The 26,117-nt window shown below is 35.1% G+C and overlaps 1 protein-coding gene across 1 annotated transcript in view; it reads right to left on the bottom strand.

Moving 5' to 3' along the window:
- Positions 1-26,117, bottom strand: part of LOC136028107 (obscurin-like) — a 201,845-nt gene that overhangs the window by 113,339 nt on the left and 62,389 nt on the right. Inside the window, 5 exon segments of the mRNA XM_065705734.1 lie at positions 6,480-6,781; positions 13,664-13,908; positions 18,209-18,367; positions 18,778-18,968; positions 22,571-22,755. Of these exon segments, the coding sequence (XP_065561806.1) occupies positions 6,480-6,781; positions 13,664-13,908; positions 18,209-18,367; positions 18,778-18,968; positions 22,571-22,755 (1,082 nt within the window).

Genomic DNA, 26,117 nt, shown 5'->3' with positions numbered 1-26,117 from the left:
TTTGCGTTCTTTAGCCGCAAGCCTGTTTTCTTGCTGTTCTTGTGATTCCTCGGCACGCTTTCTTTTCTTACTTTCTCTATCAGCCGCAAGCCTGTTTTCTTGCTGTTCTTGTGATTCCTCGGAACGCTTTCTTTTCTTACTTTCTCTATCAGCCGCAAGCCTGTTTTCTTGCTGTTCTTGTGATTCCTCGGCACGCTTTCTTTTCTTACTTTCTCTATCAGTCGCAAGTTTTTTGGCATAGACTCTTTTAGCAGCTTCCTCGGCTGTTGCCATTGTAGGTTCTTCAGTCATGTTACAATTAAACATATTTCCGTCCACGATCTTCTTACAATTAAAAATTTGTCTTTTAACGATTTTCTTAAATACTTTTAATGACGTCATCTTCATAACAAGCATGGCGACAACTAACTTCATGACGACATGATGACATGACGTCACTCGACAGATAGACAGAAAGACAGACAGACAGACAACTTATTTTTATATATATAGATAGATAATGCATATGCAAAGATTAGAAGAAGGATTAAATTCGTAAGTGAATTATATAGAAGACAGCGATCTAAATCAATGTATAAGAAAGGAGCGAGTTTGTTACTAGCGAGAAAGAATCCATGTTAGTCTATAATGGGTAGTGTAAGTGCAAGGATCAAAATGTGTGGATTTGAGACCAAAAATCATACGGAATCTAATTACTTTAGAAAAATATTTGATTCTAAATGATGATTCAAAGGAAAATTTTAGTTAGGATTCAAAGGAAAATTTTAGTTATTTCTTCAAAGGAAAATATTTTCTTAAAGAATGCTTAACCATAAAATGAGAAATGATTCTCCGTCTTTGGACTATTGCATGAAACTTTTACGTCGTGGCCCGGATGCACTTACTCAATTTATTGACAAATTAATTGAATAAAAACAAAATGATATTATGGTTTTTCTTCTAACCGTAATCTAGACGGCCATTTTGCAACGCAAGTAGATACAAGTGGAAAATCTTGTCTAGAAGATTTGTGACGTCACTTGATTATACCTCCTCCTAGAAGACATTCATTTTATTGATCGCGAGTCAGTTTCTTTTTAGCACTGAGATAGTGAACATAGGAAATGTTTTACACCTGTCAATTTTGTTTATATATGTTGTGAAGTTGGTCATCCCGTGAGGTTTGCACTATTATTGATGACTATAATGAAAATTGTTAATTCTGCGATCCATGTAAATTGCAGAGAAGATATGCTGTGCATAATAATGACTGTAATTCCTGTCTTGGAGAGATTTGTGGCTCTCATACTAGAGGTTCCCTATGCTCAATTTGTCACTGTGTTAAATGTGATCAATAGGGAAATATGTACTTTGTCGTGATTGCGTAAAACCCTAAACGTGATTTCAGTTTATTTTTAGAGACTAGTGTTGTCGTGGTTTTAAATTGCTTTGGGAAAAATAACCCGATGTACGCTTCAATTGATGGAATGATAAGAGAGTCTGATTTTTACGAGATCACTGTGAAGATATCGGCTACTATGATTATAAGCCTACTGACTATTATTTGGCAGTTACAGAAAGTGATTCTTCGTACGACAATTTTGTGTGCGAAATCGCTTTAAATAAGCAAAGTCAAACAAACGGATTATATAATATGAATCAAAATAGTATCATTAAGTTTAGGAAGAGATATAATAAGAATGAAGTTATATTATACTGTACAAAATGTGACCTGACTTTACAAGACAAGATAAATATAAGTTGAATCCTGATGACCTCCCCCCAATTATCATTAACGATGGTTATCTATACGTGGAAAAAGAAAAAGGACACGAGGTTTCGTACATACAAGTTTTATTAATAAACAAATTCACCAATATTTTTAAAGCATTTCACTCTTAGGGCCTTGATATTTAAATCGTATAGGTAGGAAAGAGTATTTCTAACTGGCAAGTGATTCAATCGAGGGTTTTCCCCATATTTGCTAAGAAATTTACTGTAAGTACATCCACGACATCAAAAAATAAAATATAATAGTGCACAAAAAGCACAGCCTTTGGCTGATAGATCTTGTGCTCACGTCCGATTTTTAATAGTGTATTTTCCACTTTGCTCAAGAAATTTTTTAATGTGATGCCTGTAAAACACATACGGTAGGTTTACAGGATCGAAAACTTCAAATATTCATCACTCTTTGAAAGATGCATAGCAAATATACCATCTTTGCAGGGGAAAGCCTGCTATTAACAATGATAAGGGTGTTGATAACACTTTGAATATGCTCCAGGAAATCCGAGAGTATACAATATGATTCGAATTTGGACAAATAAGGATCCAAATTAAATACATGGATTATTTGATTTGTTTTCATGTTGCCAAGTTTAAAAGAACGCTGCCATCAGGGGTAATTTCCATATAGGTTACAAATTGATTTAGTATGATTAATATTACACTTTCCTCTAATGGTTTGGCAAAGGTACGCTCTAAATATACTGTATCCATTCATACAATAGTCATATCTTCAGTACCAGACAAGTGCAATAAACTGATATAATGAGTCTTGCAAACATTTCTTCGGTCATACCATTTTCATGAAAGTTTAAATCTCCATCAGGGGATAGCATTTTCAATTCATACATAAGGTCCTGCAGGATTTACCAAAGGATAAATAGTAGAGTTGAATTCCATTTACTTTGCTTACAAGAGATGAAAGTCCAAACTTTTCAAAGTTATGTAGTGAATTTGTTCATTATCCAAGGGCACTGGAACTTATTACAAAGGCCAAAGCAAGTTTTGATAGGAATTTTTCCATTGATAAATGACGAATCGATGTATGTACGTGTACCTGTAGCAATATGTCGTTGATTCGTGATTGTATGAGAAACGAGCAGTTTGATATTATTTTCAATAGCCCTTAAGTTTCAATTGCCAAAGCAACAGAACTCATAACCTGCTGTTTTTGTACATGAAACATTGCCGAAATGAGATAGATCGTTGTATCAGGCGCAGTGACAAGTACTTTCCGCAAAATAAAATTAGATGGATGCATTAAAAACTTAATTTTCTAATCACATAACTATTGACTCGCTCCCACTTTCATTATGATTTTCCAACTAAAAATACTTCCCATCCAATACAAAAATGCCCTCAAAATTATGTAAGTCCAGGTGCAGAATCTGCATTTCTGCGTTCAGGTAATGCGATTAGACCTCAACCAACTTTTAATTTGTTAAAAAAATATTATTTTCAGGTGATAGATACTTTTACACTGTCCCGCCCTCCCGCCTCTTGAATTTGCCCTTCAAAAATTGCCCCAATCTTGCTGACATGGGAGTGTGGATCCGTATTGATGCTACCACATGTAAGAGATTCAAAGGGATCTCCAAACCCAGTTCAAAAATCATAAATATTGCGCAAAACGATAATGGCTAGATAAAATTCAGGTAGAACAGAGGGTGAACCACTCCCATTTTGTCTTACTTCCCGTTATCACTGTCACTTTGCAGTGCGAGTACTTTCTCTACCTCACTTGTTTTTAGCTGGTCAACCCCTTTATAGTTCTTATCGAGGCCGAGATCCCTCAAAAACTCAAGTAAATCGAACCATAGGGGAAGCTACATTAATCGGGCTTATCCATGCACTTAAACCCCCTCACGTTTTATATTCTCTGGGGCCTGTCCCAATCAAGTAACGATTCAATATCTTCATAGAGGTTATAGGCCCTTTGAAATCTTGGTATGTGACCCTAAAAATATCAAGAGCTTATTAGCTCATTGAGACACTTTTGATTTCATACTGTGAAATCCATTCCTGTGAATCCTGTGAATCCATTTTTTTTAAATCCTCGTTGTACGTTCAAAATCTTATACAAGACCGATGGGAATTCCATTTTAGTATCCGTTTTTACACCCCCAGGGAACAATAAAAAAATACTCAGTTCCCGTTAGAATAATAGTGGATCATGTTACTTTTCTTTTTCCTGGAAATAACGGTACACCTTATGTTTACCAAGAAGCCTTTGTTCCATGAAAATCAATACACGTCTAGACTCTATAACAGTTCTGTTCATACAAAGTGGCGGAATAAATCCCTCGTTTGCTAAGACAAAATGGTCATGTGTGCGTGAACCACATAAATATTAGATGATTAACAATTGGGAGCATGCCCTTAATTGAGGGGTACTGAAGGTTTTCCTCACCCTCGTTGGTCTTTTGAAAACTGTCTATTATGGAACACCTCAAAGTCTATTATGTAATATCAAAAGAAATCATGATTTGGCGGGCCCCTGAAGGTTTTTCCCTACACCCTTGGGTTTTTAAGTAAAAGTACACGCTTCGTTCAGAAAACACTCTCTATTATGTAACAAGAACCTGCATGTCTTAGAAAACATTCCCAAAATTAAAAAACATGCAATGGCTTCTTGACGAAGTTTTAACAAAAGTGCTGGGACTTGGATTCAAAGGGATAGGGATGCATTTAAACGAATTGACCCCTCACTACTGAAAAATCCCCGTTGTCACTGGAATATACTCTAGGCAATCCAATCTCGGTGAAAATTTACCGCGGACTTACTCTTAACATTTCCACGCTTGAAATTGAGTTGCCAAAGAGAAAGCAAGACATATAAAAGGAATTTCACTTAAGATCTTTGGCTAATTCTCCGAGTACAAAATATACCCTGAAAAGTTCACCCCCTGGAAACTTCCCTCCCCATGTAAATTCTCCTGATAGGAAATCCCGCAAAAAGTCCCCTTTTATCCAAAAATGTATGCATTCTTTACACAAACAAATACTAGTCGTAAACGATGGGCAAATTCTATAACTTAAAGAACTTTTTCCCAGGGGCTGTGGGGTTATTTTGTCTCCAAAGACATAGTTATTTGGCCTTTAAACTATGCTGAGCAAAATGCCTATCTTGAAATTCTGATCAGACGATTTTTGGGGAGAAAGAGGTGGGAAGGTGCCTTGTTGCCCTCCAATCTTTTTGGTCACTTAAAAAGGCTACTAGAACTTCTAATTTCCGCTTGAATGAGTCATCTCTCGATATTTTAGGACTAAGAACTGTTTGAATTTGGGTATTAAAGGAAAGATTGCAGTCATAGGGATACTTATAGAGGTGGAGCAAGGATCTAGGCTACCCCCCCCCCGAAGTAAAGGGCTGTACAAAACAGCCTCAACCCCTCAAAAGATTAGAAAACAGTAACTTGAAAAAAACAGGAAAATTTAAAACCTAAAAATATTTTTTTCCAAATGAAAATAAGGAGCAACGTAAAAAAATTCAAATCAGCAGATGTACTCCCACACATGCAGGGAGGGTGATTGTATTCTTAAATTTCCACGTTTATTACTGAAGTTCAACTTGTACCTTACTAAAAGTAAGCAAGAATACAAAAAATATTGCCAATTGGTAATTAAAAGTGTTTTATGTAAGGATTGCCAGTCAAAATCTCTACTCAGAATTTTACTGTGCAAAGCAAATAGTATATTCTCTGATCATAATAGAAAAAAAGTTGAATTGCAGAATTAAAATAGGGGACAGTCCCCTCATATTTAGAATGATACCTATTCGTTATAAGCTTTGACGTAGATCTTTACTTTCATATGAGAAAAACTTGTTTCTTTTGTTCGTTTTTCAACTCAGAGCCTACATAAATCCATGACTTCGAGTTTTATTCTTATAAATGTCAAGATACACTGAATGAGTCAAGCTGAAGGCCATCAAATTCTGCTGTTCTATCCTTTGTGTGCATATGATTTAGATTATTTTCTATGCCCTGCTCTTTGCAGTCCTGTGAGCTCTTAGCAATGTATAGCAAATTTAGTCCTATTACTCATCCTGAAATTTTTACTGTAAGATTCATTAGTATTACCATAAAACAAATGGGAGTAGATGATGTTGCTAGATTATAGCTTTGGGCCTTGTCGCAATGGCAGGTCAAGGCATTATCATTTCTGACTTTGCTTTTACGTACCCCTCTCAAGCTTGCTCCGGGAATCAGAGTAAAACCTGTTTAGACAATTAACAGGCCTTAAACGTTATATCTTACATAGGGGTTTCCTTCCTGATATTTATTTTTAGACTTTCCAAGAGATAAAAGACGAATTGTCAAATGGGTATCCCAGCAAAGCCTTACAATTCCAGAGGTTTAAATTGGCTCACAGAATGAAAGTTGAATAAAGGAAGCTGAAGCTTCATCCCCCGAAAAAATGGTGGTAACTCATTCATAGGATGCAAAGAGGCACTAAAGAATGTTTGGAGTGCCAGAAGGCACAACTACCACTCCGAGTGTAATTGACCAAGGCAGATCCCAGGGCACTGACTGTAATTGACCAGGACAGATCGCAGCAGCACCTATAATACATTTTTTTTTCTGAAACAAGCATACAACAGAACTTAAACTTCATTTTCCTTTGTTTTGAATCTCTAGTCACCTTACAACTTAATAACATGAAATAAAAAAAAAATATAAGAAGAAGGAAATAGGATAATATGTACTTACAATCGTAGCACAAATCAGCTTCACATGTAGCATCCCCGTGAGGATTGTAAACCCTCAATTTATAGCGCCCCACATCACCCTCGTGCACATGCTTGATTGTGAGTCGAATAAGGCCATTGGCTTCTTTTGCAATTTTTATTCTTTCACTTGGAAATAGAAGAGTACCATTACGGTAGAATTCGAAGTCGGGCTCTGGAAATCCTGTCGCACAAGCAGTAAATTTTGCAGTCATTCCTTCGTAAACTTCACAGTCGCCAATGCGTTTCATGAAAGCAGGTACCTCTGCTCTCTCTTGTTTTTCACTATAATTAATCATGATGACTGTTACAAAAGGGTGAAAAATAGAATAAGAACAACAAAGAAACTTGATCAATAGCCCAGATTTAAAATGTCATTGGATCAAAAGCATACTTCTCATAAAATCATAAAGACCAAAAATTGGCCATGTGTGGCATTACATCCTAAAATTTGGGATTTATATTTTTCACCTGTTTCGAAGCATAGCAAAACAACTGCTAGCAAAATACTATTTCCTTTTAAGTTTTCTTCTTTTCTTCAAATCTATGGTTACTATGTAAGACCTTAGGATATAGTGTTATGGTGGTTTTAGCATTTCCAGAAGCTTTTTAAAATGAAAGCAGTGTTATTTTTTCTTGCTCCATTATATAGTAAACCTGTTGTAGCACATTGGATTGACGCTCTGATTGGCAATACCGGGCCCAGGGTTCGATCCCCGCCGCAGCAAGGTTGGGCGACAAGCTTGCTTCTTGTCGCTGTAAAAATACCCAGTCACTGAAATGTCGATTCGACGCCCTATGCGCCAGCAATGGCTCTGGGGGATCTTTATCTTTTTTTTTATTATATAGTAACACTACCAAACTGCCTAGCTCCAAATATCCGAGTTCAAAGGGATTTTGGAGTTTCGTCTTCGAGCGAAACATAGAATTTTCTCTTCAAGCATCAGATAAAAAAAAAATTCTGTTTTAAATGTTTACAAGACAATTGCGCAAATGTCAACCCGTAAATCCGTATCCTAGTTGTTTCCACGAAATGTTTGAGTTTAATCGAATATCCTGAGCTCTTGAATGAAGTTATGCCTTGAGTCACAAAGAACACTGAAAAAAGTTCAGCAACAATCCAAATTATGAAAGGAGAAGGGAGGAAGGATTCAGAAATGGATCCAGAATTCAGTCATGTGCCCGCTTACCCTAAAGGATTATCATATCTCAACCAAACTTGATGGGAAGTACATGCTAGTTTCCTATGTGTCTTTAGATTTTCATGATGCATTATGAACTCTACGGGGGAGGTCAACATAATTCCCGGATTTGCGTAAAACTGAAATATACTAGGCATTGTGGGATTTCAACCACACTTGGTGGAAAATAAGAGCTACTGTTGAGAGTTTCTAAAGAATCTTGAGAGCCAAAATCTACCCCAAAATCTTGAAGGATGGCAGTGGGAAGGCTCGTAAGTTCTTTTCAACGTGGTATTGAACGGTAGGACATTGTCACATCTCAGCCAAATTTGGTAAAAAGTAATAATGAATTTCCTAATTATACTTATTGGTGATTCATACCTGATTTTACTTTTTGACATATCTGACAAGAATTCATACCTGACAAGAATTATTGTTTTAAAGATTTAAACAAGAAGAAGAAGAAGAATCAAAATTGTATAGAACGGACGAGAAAGGAAAAGAAATAACGTTTGTTGCTTTGTATATCTTTGAATATCTTTTAGGTGACCTGAAATTTATAGATGGTTCTAAAATGGAACAAAAGAAAAAAACTTGAACAGCTCTCACAGTGATTCTATATCTATGAATAATGTGGAAATTTGACATTTAAAAAAAAAACAAAGAAAGGAAATAATAAATGAAAAGAGAACAAACAAATAGGTGAAAAACGAGGATTTTATCAGCCAGTAGCAAAATACGAAAAACAAGCAAACATTTCGAGAAGGACCTCCGCCAAGTCGTCCTCAGTGCTCAATAAAAAGAAAGAGGAAAAAAAGAAACAAAGAAGAAACAACAGCAAAATCTAACCTTTTTAAGTGAACTACACGAGAGGAAAAAACACACTGAATCAAACAACAAAAACCAACTTGAAATCAATGAAAGAGAAGTTACCAAATTAGATTGAATTCTATAGATTGATTTCTGTAGAACGAACTGTAGAATTCAACATAGATTGAATTCTAATATAAATATATCTATTTATATTTTCAATAATTATATCTTCTATCAACCTCATTGAAAATATAATAGATAGACGATTAAAAAAGATAAAACAAGAAAATAGGGAGCCCGTCCCTTTTGATTCAGTTACACTGGCAATTGAAAAAAAACTTTCACTACATTACCATACGTCTCGAAACTCAGCAACAAACTTGGAAAAATTTAAATAAATATATAATCTCTCTGTTTCTTTCAAAACTGAACAAAAAATTGAACATTTTTTCAACTCGGGAAAGGATAAAACGGACCCTATACTAGGTAGTGGTGTCTACAGAGTCCCATGTTCATGTGGAAAATTTTACATTGGAAGGACCCATCAACAACAAGGGGAAGGATTGCAAGAACACAAAATTTCAATAGATAAGTCCCTGAGATTGGAAAATAAAAATGACAACTTTGATTCAGCTCTGGCCCAGCATATATACGAAAATCCTGACCATTTAGTTCTTTTTGAAGAGGCAACTTTAATATCTACCGTAAATGGCCTACCGCAATCTTTTAAAGAGGCAATTGAGATAAAAAAAAACAACATATAAACAGAAATTTGGCTATAAATAAAGACACGGGAGATACTTCCTTAAGCCCAATTTATAATAATTTAATATTAAAAGACTCTATGAATATTTTCGCCCAGTCTAATTTAAGACAACCTGCTCGCATATCTAATGAAAACCGAAACTGTAGACAGGCGAAATCTGTTGCAAGGCAAAGGATACTTATTCGATCTAATTGGTAACTTCTCTTTCATTGATTTCAAGTTGTTCTTTGTTGTTTGATTCAGTGTCGTTTTTCCTCTCGTGTAGTTCACTTAAAAAATTTAGATTTTGCTGTTGTTTCTTCTTCGTTTCTTTTTTTCTCTTTCTTTTTTTTTGAGCACTGAGGACGACTTGGCGGAGGTCCTTGTCGAAATATTTGCTTGTTTTTCATATTTTGCTGTTGGCTGATAAAATCCTCGTTTTTCACCTATTTGTTTTTTTCTCTTTTCATTTATTATTTCCCTTCTTTGTTTTCATACGTCATGCATAGCCAGTATGGTCTCAGAACGTATTTACATTTAAAAACAGTGGAATTAATACTTTTCTTATAATATCTCCTAGTAAAAACACCATATTTCTACCTGGTACCCTGTGTATTTGCTCCTGTAACTGTAAGTAAAATTCATCTGAGTCACTAGTATCTCCGTCAGTTGGTTCGACAGGAGCATATAATACTATAACTGATACCCTGAACCTTTTAGTCATAAAATGAGAAATTAGTATTCTATTATTAATACCTTCCCAGCCTAAACAAGACTTGGCAGCTTTTTTATTCGTTATGAGCCCTACTTCCTTCCTATACACCCCATCCTTCCTGCCTGAGAAAACAAATTCTATTTCACCATATTTCATGCTTCCTACCCGTGGTATATGAGTTTCTGAAACCCCTATTAAGTCCAGTTCAAACCGTTTGAATTCGTCAGTCAAAATGTCGATACGATAGTCATTTTTTACCATCGTAACATTCCAAGTTCCAATTTTCATGTTCTTTAAATAATTGAAAGTATTTTGGCCTCAGGAAAAGCAATGATCTCTGGAACTTCCTGGGAGGGTTTTTAGAGGGAGGCTTTGGATAGATTGAGCCGGAGAAGGAACGTGCGCAGCTGTGTTGGCCTACGAAAGTTTGGTGCTGTGATGAGCTATTAGTAGTAGTAGTAGTATAGTATCTAATGATCATTCGTGGAACCTAAAGAACTGAATTAAAGGTCTGAAATCCACTACTTTTTTTCGAGAGATGCTAACTCCATATTGATAAAAAACAAAACCCTAGGAATATATTAGAACACACTATCTCAAAATTTATCTTAAATACATAGATTAATCCTTAATTCGTCCCGGATTCCTCTGAATCCTTAGATTCAAAATAAGTATCCCTAAAAGAAGTGAATTCCCCCTAAATAGGGTAACTTCCCTAGGAGTGAAATCCCTGTTCGAAAGTCCCATTAAAAATGGGAAAAAAATCTCAATTTATTCTTTATAATTGTTATTTATATGTTACTACTGGTGATGCCATGTCGGGTACAAGGAAGGTTGAATGAAGTGTTACAAAAGGGGTCTTTGGTTGTTTTATTTTGCTAGGGACTCGCTTGCAGGTGTGGAGGGTTTGTCGAATGTGTGACTTTTCCTGTCAGTGAATGTATAAAGTAAATTAAATTGTCAGATTGATCAGAAGATGTATTACCAGATGTCAGATGTATTATCAGTATTATCAGATGATGTGCAAATATAGTGGTAACGAAGACGGATCTGCAGACAATGGAGAAACTTGTTGAGTAAAATTGAGAAAAAGACTAGAACTAATGAGTTGATATTCAACAACACCAAATCACAATTTCTAGTTCATGGCAGAAACTCCAATTACTACCCATGGATTTATGAACTAAGTGGTATACAGGAAAGTTACAGGAATGTCTTAGTTATGAGAAAATTAACGAGTTTTTGAAGTGATGTGATATGGTGATTGGATATTCCTTTAAAATTACATTATACCTTTTTTGCTTTCCCGGTCTCTGGTCGGACCCATTCCCATCCGATTCGCTTTCACTTCATACAATATCAAATTCAGCCATCAGCATTAATTGTGGCGACATAAAAAGTGTACCAGTTAGACAGTGCCATATTCTTCCCTTGAACGGGGTACCCAAGCTAAATCCGTTTTTTCTGTATACATATCAGTGCGGACAAATCCAAAATACTTCAGCGTTTGTTAGTGAATATATTATTTTTTAGCATTTTTTCTCTCGAGTGATTTTTATTTTTGGGAAGCGGGGGGACTATTTTATGGGGTATGGCAGTGAGAGAGCAGTTTATGTTTTGTGTTTTTTAAGTTGAGTGAGGGTGAGGTGCGGTATTTTCTTTAATTATTCAACTTAAGTAGCTTTATTTATACAAGTAAAGAGGCATTTGAACAAGTATTAATTCATTTGTTCTCCAGTATTTTTTCTGTCTTTTTTTGCTAACCGACAAGGATATGAATATTAAAAAAGTCTTGCAAGCAAGCCTAAGCAAGTTAGATTCTGTCAGTTGGTGTATTTGTATGTTTATTGTGTATAAAATCCTTATTAAGCGAAAATGTAAAACGCAAAGCATCGAAAAAGCACGGTTCTATGAGCAACAAAAGGCAGATTGTGCCAGCAGTCAGTGGTCAAATAGTTCGTGGTAACGAACTGTAGTAAGGAGTGACCCGGCTCAATAGTAAAGAAACTCTAAAAGACAGAATTTTGATACGAATATTCACATCAAAAGAATCGCATTTTAATGCTGATTTTAAATTTATTAGTTTCATCAAATTTAGTCTTAATCATTAAAAGTTACGAGCCTGGGAATATTTGTCTTATTTTCAAAAATAGGGGAAACACCCTCTAGGAGTCATAGAATTTCATCAAAAATCACACCATCGCATTCAGCGTATCAGAGAACTCTATTATAATAGTTTCAAGCTCCTATCTACAAAAATGTGGAACTTCTTATTTTTTGCAAGAAGATCGATCATGGGGCGGGTTTATTTATTTTTATTTTCCAGAGGTAATTGAATCGACCAAGTGGTCCTGGAGTGTCGCAATAGGGCTCATTCTAAAGAAATGAAAAGTTCTAGTGCCTCTTTGAAGCGACCAAAAAAAATTGGAGAGTACTGAGGCCCCCTCCCCCGCTCATTTTTTCCCCAAGTCAATGGATCAAAATTTGAGATATCCATTTCGTTCAGCTTAGTCGAAAACCATAATAATCATGTCTTTGGGAATAAGTTACTCCCCCCCCCACAGTCCCCGGGGGAGGGACTGCAATTTACAAACTTTGACCGGTGTTTACATACAGTTATGGTTATTGGGAAGTGTATAAACGTTTCCAGGGAGATTTTTATGGTTTGGGGATGGGGGTTAGGGTAGGGGGCTATGTGGGAGGATCTTTCCTTTGAGGAATATTTCATGGGGGAAGAGAAATTCAATGAAGGGGGCGCAGGATTTTCTAGCGTTATTAAAAAAAAGCAATCTAAAAATAAATATGAAAAAGTGTTTTTAACTGAAAGTAAGGAGCAGCATTAAAACTTAAAACGAACAGACATTATTACGCATATGAGGGGTTCTTCTCCTCCTAAATACCTCGCTCTTTCCGCTGAAGTATTTTTAGTAATTTGAACTATTTATTCTACGGCCTTTCTGATTCAGGGGTCATTCTTCAAGAATAAGGACAAAATTTAAGCTTTATTTTAGTGTTAAGACCGAGGTATTAGTGAGGGGACAAACCCCCTCATATGCATAATAAAAATATAAGAATATAGAAGTTCGTTACGTAAGTTGATTCTTAAAATACGTATATTTTTACTAATAAATACGTTTGTTAAAAATTAAAAGTTCTAGTTGCCTTTTTAAGTAATCGAAAAATTGGAGGCCAGCTAGGCCTCCTCCCCCACCCTTTTTTCTCAAAATCGTCTCATCAAAACGAAGAGAAAGCAATTTAGCCAAAAAAAAGAATTAATATGCAAATTTCATTTTAATAGTTTATGTGCGGAGAGCCAAAATCAAACATACATTAATTCAAAAACGTTCAGAAATTAAACAAAAAAACTAGTTTTTTTTTTAACTGAAAGTAAGGACCGATATTTAAAACTTAAAACGAACAGAAATTACTCCGTGTATGCAAAAAAAAAAACTGTTCCCTTCTCAACGCCCTGCTCTATATGCTAAAGTTTTTTACTGTCTTACAAAGTAGAATTGAGAGAAAGAGTCAAAGGGCTTCTCTTTAATCCGATTTACATTTTTGGTGCTCTTAATAGTAAACTTTATGTCATCCATCCTCTATTTTGTAGCATTCAGTTATAAAAAGTTGTATTAAGTTAGATAGTTTCAATATTTTAGCCTTGAAAGGAAAATCTAGAAAATAAAAGAAACCGTAAACAAAATTCAATTACTCACATCTTGTCAACAACCTCCAGACTCCCATCACATTGGACTTGACCATCAATATTTTTGGCATGGCAAGAATAAGTACCAGCATCTTCCGGTGTGACGTCACATACAAAAAGTACAGCTAAATCCCCATCCCTCTTGATATGATACTTCTCAGAGTCTGTTAAAGGCTGGTTGTCCCTATACCAAGTTACTTCTGGTCTTGGTACACCTGTGACCTTACAAAGAAATCTTGCATCGAACGAAGGAAGCTTAAAAATAAGAACAGAAAATCTGATAAAAGGTTGATAGAAAAAGACAAAAACATAGGGAGTCCTTCCCAGTTCGGGTTTCAAATATGAGTTACGTGAAGCTACTCGGTGCATGCCCTAATGATAAATTTCTTTTTAATTATTTCATTTAATTTAGGGGATTTCTTTTAATTTAAATAATCAGAATGACTATAAAAAAAAAACATAAACACGCACACATACAAACAGAAACAACCACGTTTTCTATCGAATGCTTGAATAATAGAGGAGAATTTTAATGACATAGTTGAATATTTTATTGATAAAACCAATTTTAAATTTTACTATAGACAGCCACAAGGTTGTGTGCAGAGTTGAGTCCATTTCCTGTTGTCCTTATAAAAGAAATCTAGATGTTTGCATGGATTCTGGGGAAATACCCGATTTTAGAATTTCTTAGAACCAAAAATCATTTCCAGATCAAACATTGAAATTGTACAGAACTACAAAAAAAGTTGAAAAATCTAAAGTTGGGACTCTTCAAGTAGCTAGCTTTATCACTATACATAAGGACTGGTATATTTGTGAATGAACAGTCACGGCTGCAGTCACGGCCGTTGTGGCTGTCCCCTCTTAAACTCTTCTAAAGAGTAGACTACCATTTGTGCTTTAATAAAAACAACAGAATATATATTTTAAATATAATTGCTCATTTTTTTATTGAAGCAGTCCTGTTCTGCAATAACCAAAGGAATATTTCAATATTTGTATAAAATTGCTTTCAGCTTTTTGCCTAGGAACTAAAATACTCTACTGCAGCTTAAATTAAATTGAAAGTTGAATATTTAGTGAAGATTTAAAAACCGTTTATGCAATAGTTTTACTAATATTTTCCTTTGAATTTCAGGGTACTGGGGGGGGGGCTATCATCAATATTAAAAATATAAATGTTTACTCGTCTATACGAAACTGAATCTATCCTGAATCATATCCTGTATGTAAGCTTTTATTTTAAGCATCTTTATCAATCATTTTATTAAATGAATTAAATAAAAAAAAAACAAGATTTTTTAACTGAAAGTAAGGAGCGACATTAAAACTTAAAACAAACAGAAACTACTTCGTATACGAAAGGGGCTGCTCCCTTCTCAACGCCCCGCTCTTTATGCTAAAGTTTGACCCTTTCTCTCAACTCACTTTTTAAAACAGTAAAAAACTTTAGCGTAAAGAGCGAGGCGTTGAGGAGGGAGCAGCTCCTTTCACATGCGAAGAAATGTGTGTTCGTTTTAAGTTTTAATGTCGCTCCTTACTTTCAGTTAAAAAAAATCTTTTTTTTATTTAATTTCTGACATTTTTCAATTAATGCGTGTTTTGATTTTGGCTCTCCGTAGATGAATAATTAAACCGAATTTGCATATTTCTTTTTTTTTGGCTGAATGGCTTTCTCATAGTTTTGATCGAATGATTTCGAGAAAAAAAGGAACGGGCGAGGAGGCCTAGCTGCCCTCAAATGTTTTGGTTACTTAAAAAGGCAATTGCAACTTTTAATTTTTTATGAACGTTTTCATTAGTAAAATATATACGTAACTTACGAGCTAGCTTACGTAACGAACTTCTGTATTCGTATGTTTTTATTACGTATATGAGGGGGTTCACCCGCTCGTCAGTACCTAGCTCTATCTTTACACTAAAGCTTAAATTTTGTCTCAATTCCTTAAGAATGACCCCTGAATTACAAAGGCCGTAGAATAAATAGTTGAAATTACGAAAAATACTTTAGCGTAAAGAGAGAGGTATTAGGAGATCCCCTCATATGCGTAATAATTTCTGTTCGCTTTAAGTTTTAATGCTGCTCCTTACTTTAAGTTGAAAAAAAATTTCATATTTATTTTTTATTGTTTTTTTTAATAATGCTAGAAAATCCTGCGCTCCGTTCATGGAAATTTTCTTCCCCCGTGACAAATTCCTCCATGGAAAGTTCCCCCATCATATCTCTCTCTTCTAAGCCCCCCCCCCCCAACCGAAAATCCCCATGAAAACATCTGTACACTTCCCAATAAATATTACTTTATGCAAGCACTGGTCAAAGTTTCCAATTTGTAGCCCCTCCCACGGGAACTGTGGGGGAGTAAGTCGCCTCCAAAGACATAGTTATAAGGTTTTTCGACTATGTTGAATAAAATGGCTATCTCAGATTTTTGATCCGGTGACTTTGGGAAAATAATTAGCTTGGGAGGGGGCCTAGGTGTCCGCCAATTTTTTTGGTCACTTAAAAAGGGCACTAGAACTTTTAATCTCTGTTAGAATGAGTCCTCTTGCAACATTCTAGGACCACTGGTTCGATAAGATCACCCCTAGGAAAAAAAAACACACAAAAAAAAAAAAAATAAACACGCATCCGTGATTTGCCTTCTTGCAAAAAATACAAAATTCCAGATTTTTGTAGATAGGAGCTTGAAACTTCTACAGTGGGGTTCTATGATACACTGAATCTGATGGTGTGATTTTAGTTAATATTCTATGACTTTTAGGGGGTGTTTTCCCCCTATTTTCTAAAATAGGGCAAATTTTCTCAGGCTCGTAACTTTTGATGGGTAAGACTAAACTTGATGAAACTTACATATTTAAAATCAGCATTAAAATTCGATACTTTTTATGCAGCTATTGGTATCAAAATTTCGTTTTTAAGAGTTTTGGTTACTATTGAGCCAGGTCGCTCCTTACTACAATTCGTTACCACGAACTGTTTGATCTTTCATGTTCTGATGTGTTATCTCCGGAGAAATAAGTTTCTTGTCCTATTTCCAGGGGTCTTTTGACCCCACCCTTCAACTTTTTGCGTATAAGGGTGTGCTTGTCCCATGGCCTCACAGATCCAAGTTTCAAACTGACCAGAAACAAACAAATTATCCTGGTATCTAACGCTCTTCTGCTCCTCCTCCACAAAAATTTTAGGGACCCATGATCAAGAATCCCTGAATGTCTAAAAATAATTGTAATATCAAGTTTTTGTCCAATTTTTCGGTTTTATTTATTGGGGTCCTGTGTCCCTGATCGAAAATTTTATTCTCAATATTGGGGCCCCCCAGATCAAGAGGCTTAAGAACGGGGTTTTCAAGCGTTTTGAAAAAAGTTGGCCCTTTATAGGGTCTTTTTTTCTAAAGTAAGACTTGTTTCGCTCTTTTGTGCTTTGCTTTCCTCTTAATCCTGGAACTTACAGACATAAGGTTCTAGTCGTTGTGTGGAAAAATTTCTACTCCTTTTTTCGGACATACTTTCAGATGGAATTTTTTTAATCTTTTCAAGTGTATTAGGGTCCTCATCACCCAAACCCTGAAGAATATGATTTTAAATCCGATCGGGAAAGTTTATCTGGGTCCCATTTTCGGGGATCCTTTGGCCTAGATTTACATATTGGGGTTCTCTAGACAAGGGACTTCGAATTGTAAGTTCAAACCTGTCGGAGCCAACAATTTTTGTGCTTGATGTCAGACTCCTCTAACCGTCTTATAACTCTCGTTATAAGGTATGAAGTCTCCTTGGGTCATAGAATGATCCCTGAAGGTTCCAAGCTGTTCAAAAATATTGATGATAATCTTGACAGCCGATTATACTTGTCAGTTGACAAAACTGAGAGAAGAGTCGTTTCCTCCCCCCTCACTTCTCATTTGGCGTAAGCTAGTTTTAAGCTTTCTAAGAAGAAAATAACCGTTGTAAATTGATTTCATCCAAAAGTGAGTTTTCATCAATTAGCTATCTTCCTTTTTATTATTGACACCAGCTTAATGATAAACGCTTCTTATATTTCCAAAGGTTCTATTAAAAATCTGATGTACTGATTATAACGGATGACCAAGCGTCATTCCTCGCTTTTTAAGATGACAAAAATAAATTCACAACAGAAATAAAAGAACGTAGGCTTACAACTACTTGGTCGCTATTCTAATACGCGCTATATGAAGTATTTTGAGCATCTATTCATGGGCGCAATCCTTAACACTTTAAAGTTAGTTATTAACCACCAAATCCAGGCCACTCAATTTTCTCTGTCTGTTGTTTCGCTCTTCCTTTTCCATATTATTTGTGTTGACTAGTTATGTTCTTACAGTTGAAGATCTGGACAGCAGAAAATGTCATATGGAAGCAGATAAAACTAAAGTTGATGAAAATAGTGGAAAAAATTATGCATGTATACTGAAAAAGATCATGGACAAAAATAATACAAAGTCTGTGCAGACTTTTCTAATACTTCTTAATAATACATAAGGGACAGTAGGGAGTGTGAATTTATTCTTGTATTTTCAATTTTTATAACTCTTACCTGTTGAACGTTAGAGAATCGTTGAACAAAATCAGGAGCCTGGTAGATCTTTCGGACTTGAACATTTGCAGAGCAGGACTCTTTTCCAAGAGGATTCGTCAGAGTAGCCTCATAGCGTCCAGCGTCTCCGATAGACAGAATGGGAATCTCTAGTGACATCTAAACAGATAAAAAAAAAAACGGTAATCTAACTATTTAAATAACACGGAAACCTGGTAAGAATCTTAACTTTGATGACTTAGCCTAGAGTTTTACAATGCAATTTAAATACTTCTAATGCACTAGCCTCATAAAAAGTGTGATTATGTTTTAAATTACAATATTTCTATTTACTTTCATTTGAAAGAAAAATTATTTAATCAAAGAATATAGATTATTTTAAAAAAGAGCACAGACCTTAAGTGTTTTATTACACACTTATCTTTTGACCTATTGCCTAGGAGGAAAAAATTTGGAAAAAAAAAGATTTTCTGTCAAAACTCGAAAAACTTGTCATATTTAGGTATCATCAAAAAGGAGGGATCACTATTAACAGTAATACTGAACTCAAAAACCAAACAATAAAGTACCTTATCTCCATCATAAGAGACTATTCCTTTGTTTGCTGGAATTGGCTGATCGTCTTTTAGCCAGGAAGTCTGTGGTACAGGGTTGCCGGCAACACTGCATGACAGTCGAAGCCCAGAACCTTCTTCAACATACTGATCTTTAAGTGGCGACACGAAAAATGGTGCTATCTCGGGCCCATCAAGAAGTCCGCCTGAAATGAAGGAGATTGATAAAAGATCTTTCAATTTGTCAAAATGTCTTAGATTTGTTAAAATGTCTTTATTTTTCCCATTGTTCTGAAAAAATCGTTAGAAAGTACAGAGCTTTTTTGAATGCATATAAGCAAAAAAAGTATCCGCTATCTTTCTGTCTTTCCTTCCATTTAATAAGAAGTTTAAGATGTTCAGCTAGTAACTTGGAATTTTGCATATCCTTACTGAACCCATTAGAAAAAAAGGAGAGTAACCTAAAATTCCATCCAAATTTCAAAAATTACACCTGAAAAAAGGGAGCTCGAATTTACATGATTTATGCTCCATTACTTCCTTTCTTACTTTTTTGCGTGCCGATCAAAGGTCCACGTAGCGCAGGTACAGAACTCTAGTCTTAGTTTAGTATTTTTTAGGGGGGCTATGCTTTGGGTTGAGCTCAGGCTGAGGTTCATTTTTTGGATTGAGGATAAATAATCTGAGGATTCTTGGATTCCATCCTTACCAGGTACTGCTTAGCGTCAATGTTGAAGAGTTTGAGTTTAAGTCAGCGGGTAGAAATAAGTCAAGAACTGACGGAGTAGATAGCATATAACTAACTGAAAAGCTAAATTCACCACCAACAATGGCAAGAAAATCGGACAATGAAGGATTTTTGCAACTTTGCTCTATTTACTCAAAGCGTCAGCTCCGGCCATTAGCCCTTGTATGATGTAATTTTTGTTTTCTTCCTTTTTGCTTCAATTTGTAGTATTTTAGGGTATGCAGTAATGCTTATAGTTCTAAAATTACCCAGGAAATTTTATGTCTCTAACCTATCAAGTTAATTTGTCTTTTCATAGTCTTTTTTTTACAATTTTTGAAATGGACAAATAAAACCCTGCAAATGAAACTAAAATCTTCTACAGCTGATTCAAGGCAGTTGTTCATTCAAACACCGTTTGCCTCTCTCTGTTTTATGGTGTCATCTACTGCCTTTAATGCTTGACATTTGACCCTTTTTATTTAGTTGTAGTTGTGTGACTATAACTACAAGTGTTATCAACGTAGTTACGTTAATACCTATAATAGGCAAAGATTACGGCTCATGACTGTACATCTGTTATTTTCATTTGATAGCAAACGGCTTGGTAAAAACTCATAAGAAACCAAGCATTAAGCTTGGTTCGAAACAAAGCCGTACAAAACAAGCTACTGTTGAGCGTATGACGAAAATAAGCGGCTCTTTTCCATTTCTCTTTACCCCCATCAATAAGAGGGAAGATTAGAAACGCCATGGTGCTTAGTGCTAGGGTTTTACTACAAAAAGTAGTTCTTTTAATGATCTAGTATTTTGATTCCAAAGATCTCTAATGCCTCTATTTCTGTTTTAATCACTATTGAAGCTGGGGTTATATCCTGATCAATTAAAACAACTTCTGGATGTTTCTTAACGGTCTTTCTAACTTCAACATTTGTAGAGCAGGACTCCTTCCCATGAAGACGGGTCAGAATAGCGTCATCGCTTCCACCCTCTCTAATAGACAGAATGGAAATTTTGTCTTTTACTGGACAACTTCCCTTTTCACTAGTCAATATTTGCCCCTTTGACCTCGCATCCCGTGTTTTGCTTCTACAAAAATACCCCTTCTTACTGGAACAATAGTTTCCCCCAAAAGATATAGAAAAACTTTTATCCCTGTGCATAGTTGACATGTTAAATCAGTGATTCGCCTCACCCCTCCCCACTCCCCCTCTATGTTCTAATTTCATAACGTTCGTTTTGCAAATTTTGAGCTATCTATCTTTTGGTTGCAAAACTAAATTGTCCTTAAGTTTTTTTTCCTTTTTAATTTACCAGATCTAAATGTATGAAATTTTTATTGATTGACATTGACCTTTTAATTTTATTGTTTTGTTGTTTGAGTTTAAATTATTTTTGACATTTTACTGATACACATTGAGCCTTTCATGTCTTTTCTACTTTGACTTCCCTGACCAATCATTTCTTGTTTGCTTTTTGTTTCTTTTTTGTTTAATGATGCTAAAATGCGGATTTGGCCCATTTGGACTTGTGATAGCCAATTTTCAGCTATAAATATTATCTTTTCTTATATATACAAAACACAGAACGCAGTGACTTGACTATAAAATAACACCAAAAACTGGGAAGATTCAGAGCTTAATTGACTCAGCCAAGAATTTTCGAATGTGATTCAAATACACCATTGCCAGAAAAGTAACAACTAGGTATTAAATTTGAATCTCACTATTTAATTTCACTTGAAAAAAATCTCTTTAACAAATGCTAAAAGATTATTTGAATAAAGCACCAGTCTTGCCTCATCTCTAGCCTATTATCACTTAGATTTACAAGGAAAAAAAAATCCCGAAAACATTCATTTTTAGTGAGAAAATTGAAAATTTGTTTCAAATTTCACCTCTATCAACAAGGTTAGAGACTAAAAAGGGTCATATTGTTCAAAGATGGGCTTAATGATCTGTTCTTTTTTCTTCTGGGAAATGCTGTTAGCAGAACGTTCCTGCTAATGCCAGCAGAAACAGAATGCCTAGTCCATTGACATGGAATACTCAAAACCAGGAAATTTTAAGAAATGTTTGGTGACAAGATGATCTTTTATGATGTTTGCTTAGCTTTGCTGGTTCAGAGACCATAAGTCAGAGAACTTCAAGAAAATATATGGAGAAAAAACAAAATCGGTTTAGTATTCATCTTAACAACTGAATTAGCAGCCAAACTGATGATGAGTTCTGTGATTGTAGCAGAATCTTTCTGCCTATCTATTCCAGCTGCTTCAGGTTTCAGGCTACTTTTCAAAATTTCAACAAATTTGTTTTCAAAATGAGATTTTACTATTAAGACTAATTGTAATAATAATTACTATTCCTGAATCAGAAAAAAATGACAATTTTTTGTCACTAGACAGTTTTATCAAGTGTGTTTTCAAATTTTTGGTTACTATGTACAGTAGTTTGTTATTTACTAGGTTGCCCTTATTGCAGGCAACCATGATTCACGTTTTCTTGAGGTGCCAATATACCAGCAAAAACCTTACCTTCACCAGCTCTTTGCCAATCAAAAGTTCACAGGGTTTTTTTTTGCGTCAGATATGGTAAGTCAGAAGGTATTCTCTCAGAGGACATAAATTTTACTGGATAATGAAAATATTTTTTCTAGATGTCAAACACGTGCAAAAACTATTTTGATGTCAAAAGCTCTGCTTTCTAATCATTTCTATGAGTTAAAGAAATAGAAAAAAATTGAGTCTATCAAGATGTGGGAAAACAGATTAAATGAACCAATGGTTAAAACATGAGGTCAAAGACAGCAGACTACAACACTTAATTTGACAGTGAATGTCCTAAAGCCTACTATTTTACTATCATTAGCAATCTCCAAATTTGTTAACTTGATGGAAAAAGTTCATTTTCTACTAGGAAAAAATCAACAGTTGAAATGAGCATGTCAATTTTTTTTTTTTTTTTTTTTATAAAAGAACTTGTAAGCATTAAAAAGAAAGGGGTTAATATGACTAATAAATGAAAACTGATGCTGACCTTCAACATTGTGGTTTTGAAAATCCCTCTAAAAAACTTAACTCACCAATTACTTCCATTGGGGCTTTACTTGTAGCTTTTCCTTCACTATTGGTGGCGGTAAGAACATAATCTCCAGAATCATCTGGCTCAGCTGCTTCAATTACCAGCTTTGCCCAGCCTTCAGTGTCTGGCTTATCAGAGCCTTTTATGTGAGAGCCATCTATATTGACTGGCTCTCCATTTTGTGTCCTGATAAAAGTAAAAGCTTGTTTAAAGAAAATTTTAATTGAAGGAAGACACAGAAGGGTTTTTTGTCCTGTCTTAAAAGCTTTTGGAGTTTTAGGATTGGTTTAGGTGACAGGTTACAAGTTAGTTGTATTATTTATTATAATTGGGTTTTATAACCATTACAATTGCTGTTTGATAAAGTGAATTGCATTATTTTGGTTCCCATTTATAAATAAAGGCATTTGTTGTTGGTGTATATCACCTATAATTAGCAAGATATGTGGTATATGGCCCCATATTATTTTAATCATGGAGACCATGTTGCCCCTTCCCATATTATTTTATTTTAGTTATCCTAATTACTATTTCACTTGTTTATATTATCCTTCTTTTATATGCTTAACTTTTTATATCTGGAAGTATGAATCAGGTTATGATGTAAAAATGTATTATTTACTATAATTGTGTGGCACATGTGCTTTAATTGCTGTATGACAAAGCATAGTTGCTTTTGATTCCTGTTTTTCAGCGCAGACAGTTGCTGCAGGTGAATAACCCCCTACTAATTGCAAGTCAAGTGACACATGGTCTAAGTCAGTGATTATTGACTTAAGTGACACCCAAGCAAACTAGTGATTATAGGCTAGAAGGCATAGATAAACCAAGTATTACGAACACATATGACCTATTTGTCAAACCCCAAACAACAACAAAACTTTTGGAAACTCCAAAGCTGGTTCGCCATGTCAACTGTCTATTGGAAGAGAAAATACTTATGAATAAGATGAAAAAGCCGCAATTTACTTTTAAATTCAATTGCTGCCAATAGTGTTGCCAGATCGGACGGAGAGGATTATGCTTCTTTGAGCCCAAAATTATGCTTTTTTGGACAGATTTATGCTATGCTTCTATATTTTCCCTGGTTTCACGAAAAAGTTGATCAGTTAAGACAAGTCGAACTCTGTCGTATCTGAATAAAGTCTCTGAATAGAATATAATCTAATAATAATAGCCTAATAATTTATTCTTAGCCCGCTAAGGGAACAAAAGCTGGGTATAAACAAATGAGGCAAAGAAAAAGGTAAAATAGCATAGAACATAAGTAAAAAGGCTTTTATTGATGTCCAGGGGAAGGATCCTTGGTTTGCAATTTGGTTTACGTTTTTTGTCTTTTTTCGCAAGTCGTCTTTCTTCTCGAAGCGGTTGGCGGCATTTGAAAAACATAATGTCTTACATCATCATCAAAATTTTACTACAGATACAGTAAAAAAGAAGGAAAAAATGCGGTTTGTATTCAATGATCTTCTTCATCTCCGCTTTCGGATTCGATTTCTTAACCGGGGGGGGGGGTGGCTACGTAAAGATTACCGGAATTGTGGAGCTTGATCTGATTGTCTGTAGGGACATATTTGTAGCAAACTGTATCTTTTGTTCTAAATTGCGATTTTGTGACCAGCAGGGCTTCAATACTTTATTTCTTCTACCTATTCCGCTCTCTTGTCTTGACATCACTGATCCAAGAAAAAATTCTTTCTGAGTCTGCATTTGAATGCGGTAGGGAGAGCACCCTCTCGGCGAGTTCTGCCAGATCTGGAAAAACTCTTTCGTCAGTAAAGTTTCTCATTTCGCGTATTTTTCTCAACATCAAGCCTGTAGCAATTTTGCACATATTTATCCTTTTGGAGTCACTAAAAGCATATGACAGCTTGCGCCACTGGGAGTCAATATCTGTGAGTTTCGGGATGAGATTTGGAAATCGGTTCACTACGACACCTAATGACCTAGTGATTTTGGTAGATTATAAAAAAATATCTGATCAGCATAAGCTTTTTAAGAAATCTTTTGGGGTTTTGGCGATAGTTTGGTGTCTAGCTGGTATCAGCTGGTGTGAAGTAGTATCAACCAATTCTTGAACCATGAACCATTGCCTATGATTGAAAGGGCTAGGCCTAATTGCACAGCAAAATTCTCTCACCGTTCACCACCAACAACAACAACATGAAACCCCTCTATATCTAAAAAATTCATCAAACAATCATCTTCACCAATCCAATCCAAATAATCACCACATGTCTTTAAATTCAAATATCTTGCGTGCGCTTTTCTTTGCCATAGACCACAGGATCAGAACAAAAAATATCAGATGGTTCGTAGTCTGTCGCTGTGCCGAAAATTTTACTGTAGTTTGGTCGAAAAATTTGATAAGCCATCTTTGGTGTTCGTTTGATTGATGTGACGTTATAAGTTGCTCTGCATCGTCTTAGATTATGATACAATTATGCTATCTTAAGGAGGATTGTGCTTGGAAGCTTTTGGTTCCTAATTATGCTACGTTCCGCATAATTATGCTACATATGCCAACACTGGCATGCAAACTGATTTAGTGACCATGGTTTCTAAAAACAAAATTTTCCGGCTAAATATGGCAAAATCTACATTAGGCAAAATAATATTTTGAACTTGTTTACTTGCAACTACATGAATTTTGGTCACCAAAACTGAATTTTATAAACATAGATTTAAAAATGAGCCTCAAAATTCAAGTCTAATATTTTATTATAACATTCGGCACAAAATTCAAGCTTTATTTCCTTCTGCAAATTGTCTCTAAATACTTGTTCCAACTCAAATAAAAGTTAAATTTCTTAAAAGCAGAGGAACATTTTCATTATTTTAAAATATGAGAAAGAAAAATATGTCTAAAAGAATCGTTATCTTAACTAAAAAGTCTCCTTACTCAAAATCGATGCATATCAGGTTAAATAGTCGGTTTATTTTCTTAATAACTGTCTTAACGTAAAATGAAAGAGTTATCAATTAGAAACAATTTACACTGGAATATCTTGGAAAGGAGGATAAAGAGATTCATTATATTTTATGTTCATGTTGGTCATATGGTTAGCCTAAATTCTCAAAGAAAGCATGCACATTTAAAGTGGTGTCAAAGGTGAGTTTTTCCCTATTTAGTAAACAACAGCAAAAGTTGAAAATAGTTAAGTTTTAGTGAACCATCAAAACTTTAATCCCTTGTGTGTTTGTTAAAACTTAAGACAGTGTTACGTGTCCAGGACGGGTATCTATGAATGTGTTGTCTGGGCAATAGCTCACTAATTTTTGTCCCCATTACATTTGAAAATATAGAAAAAACAGGAAGGATTATTGTAAATTTTCGGTTTGAGGGAAATCAATGTTCAGGAACATCCTGCTCAGGAAAGTAAAGGAGGTAACAAGATAGTATTTACGATTGGTACCGAAAGATACTTACTTGTAAAAATCGTTTTGTCGAAAAGATATAGTCAATAATGAGTATGGAAGAAAATAGTGGCCCTACTCCTCGGAAATAAATGCAAAATCGAAGAAGGACTCGCAATTGCTCCCACTTC

Source organism: Artemia franciscana, chromosome 6, assembly GCF_032884065.1.
Source record: "Artemia franciscana chromosome 6, ASM3288406v1, whole genome shotgun sequence".
Classification (NCBI taxonomy): Eukaryota; Metazoa; Arthropoda; class Branchiopoda; order Anostraca; family Artemiidae; genus Artemia; species Artemia franciscana.
The sequence above is the reverse complement of the archived record's forward strand: the minus strand, read 5'-3'. Positions and strand labels throughout refer to the sequence as shown.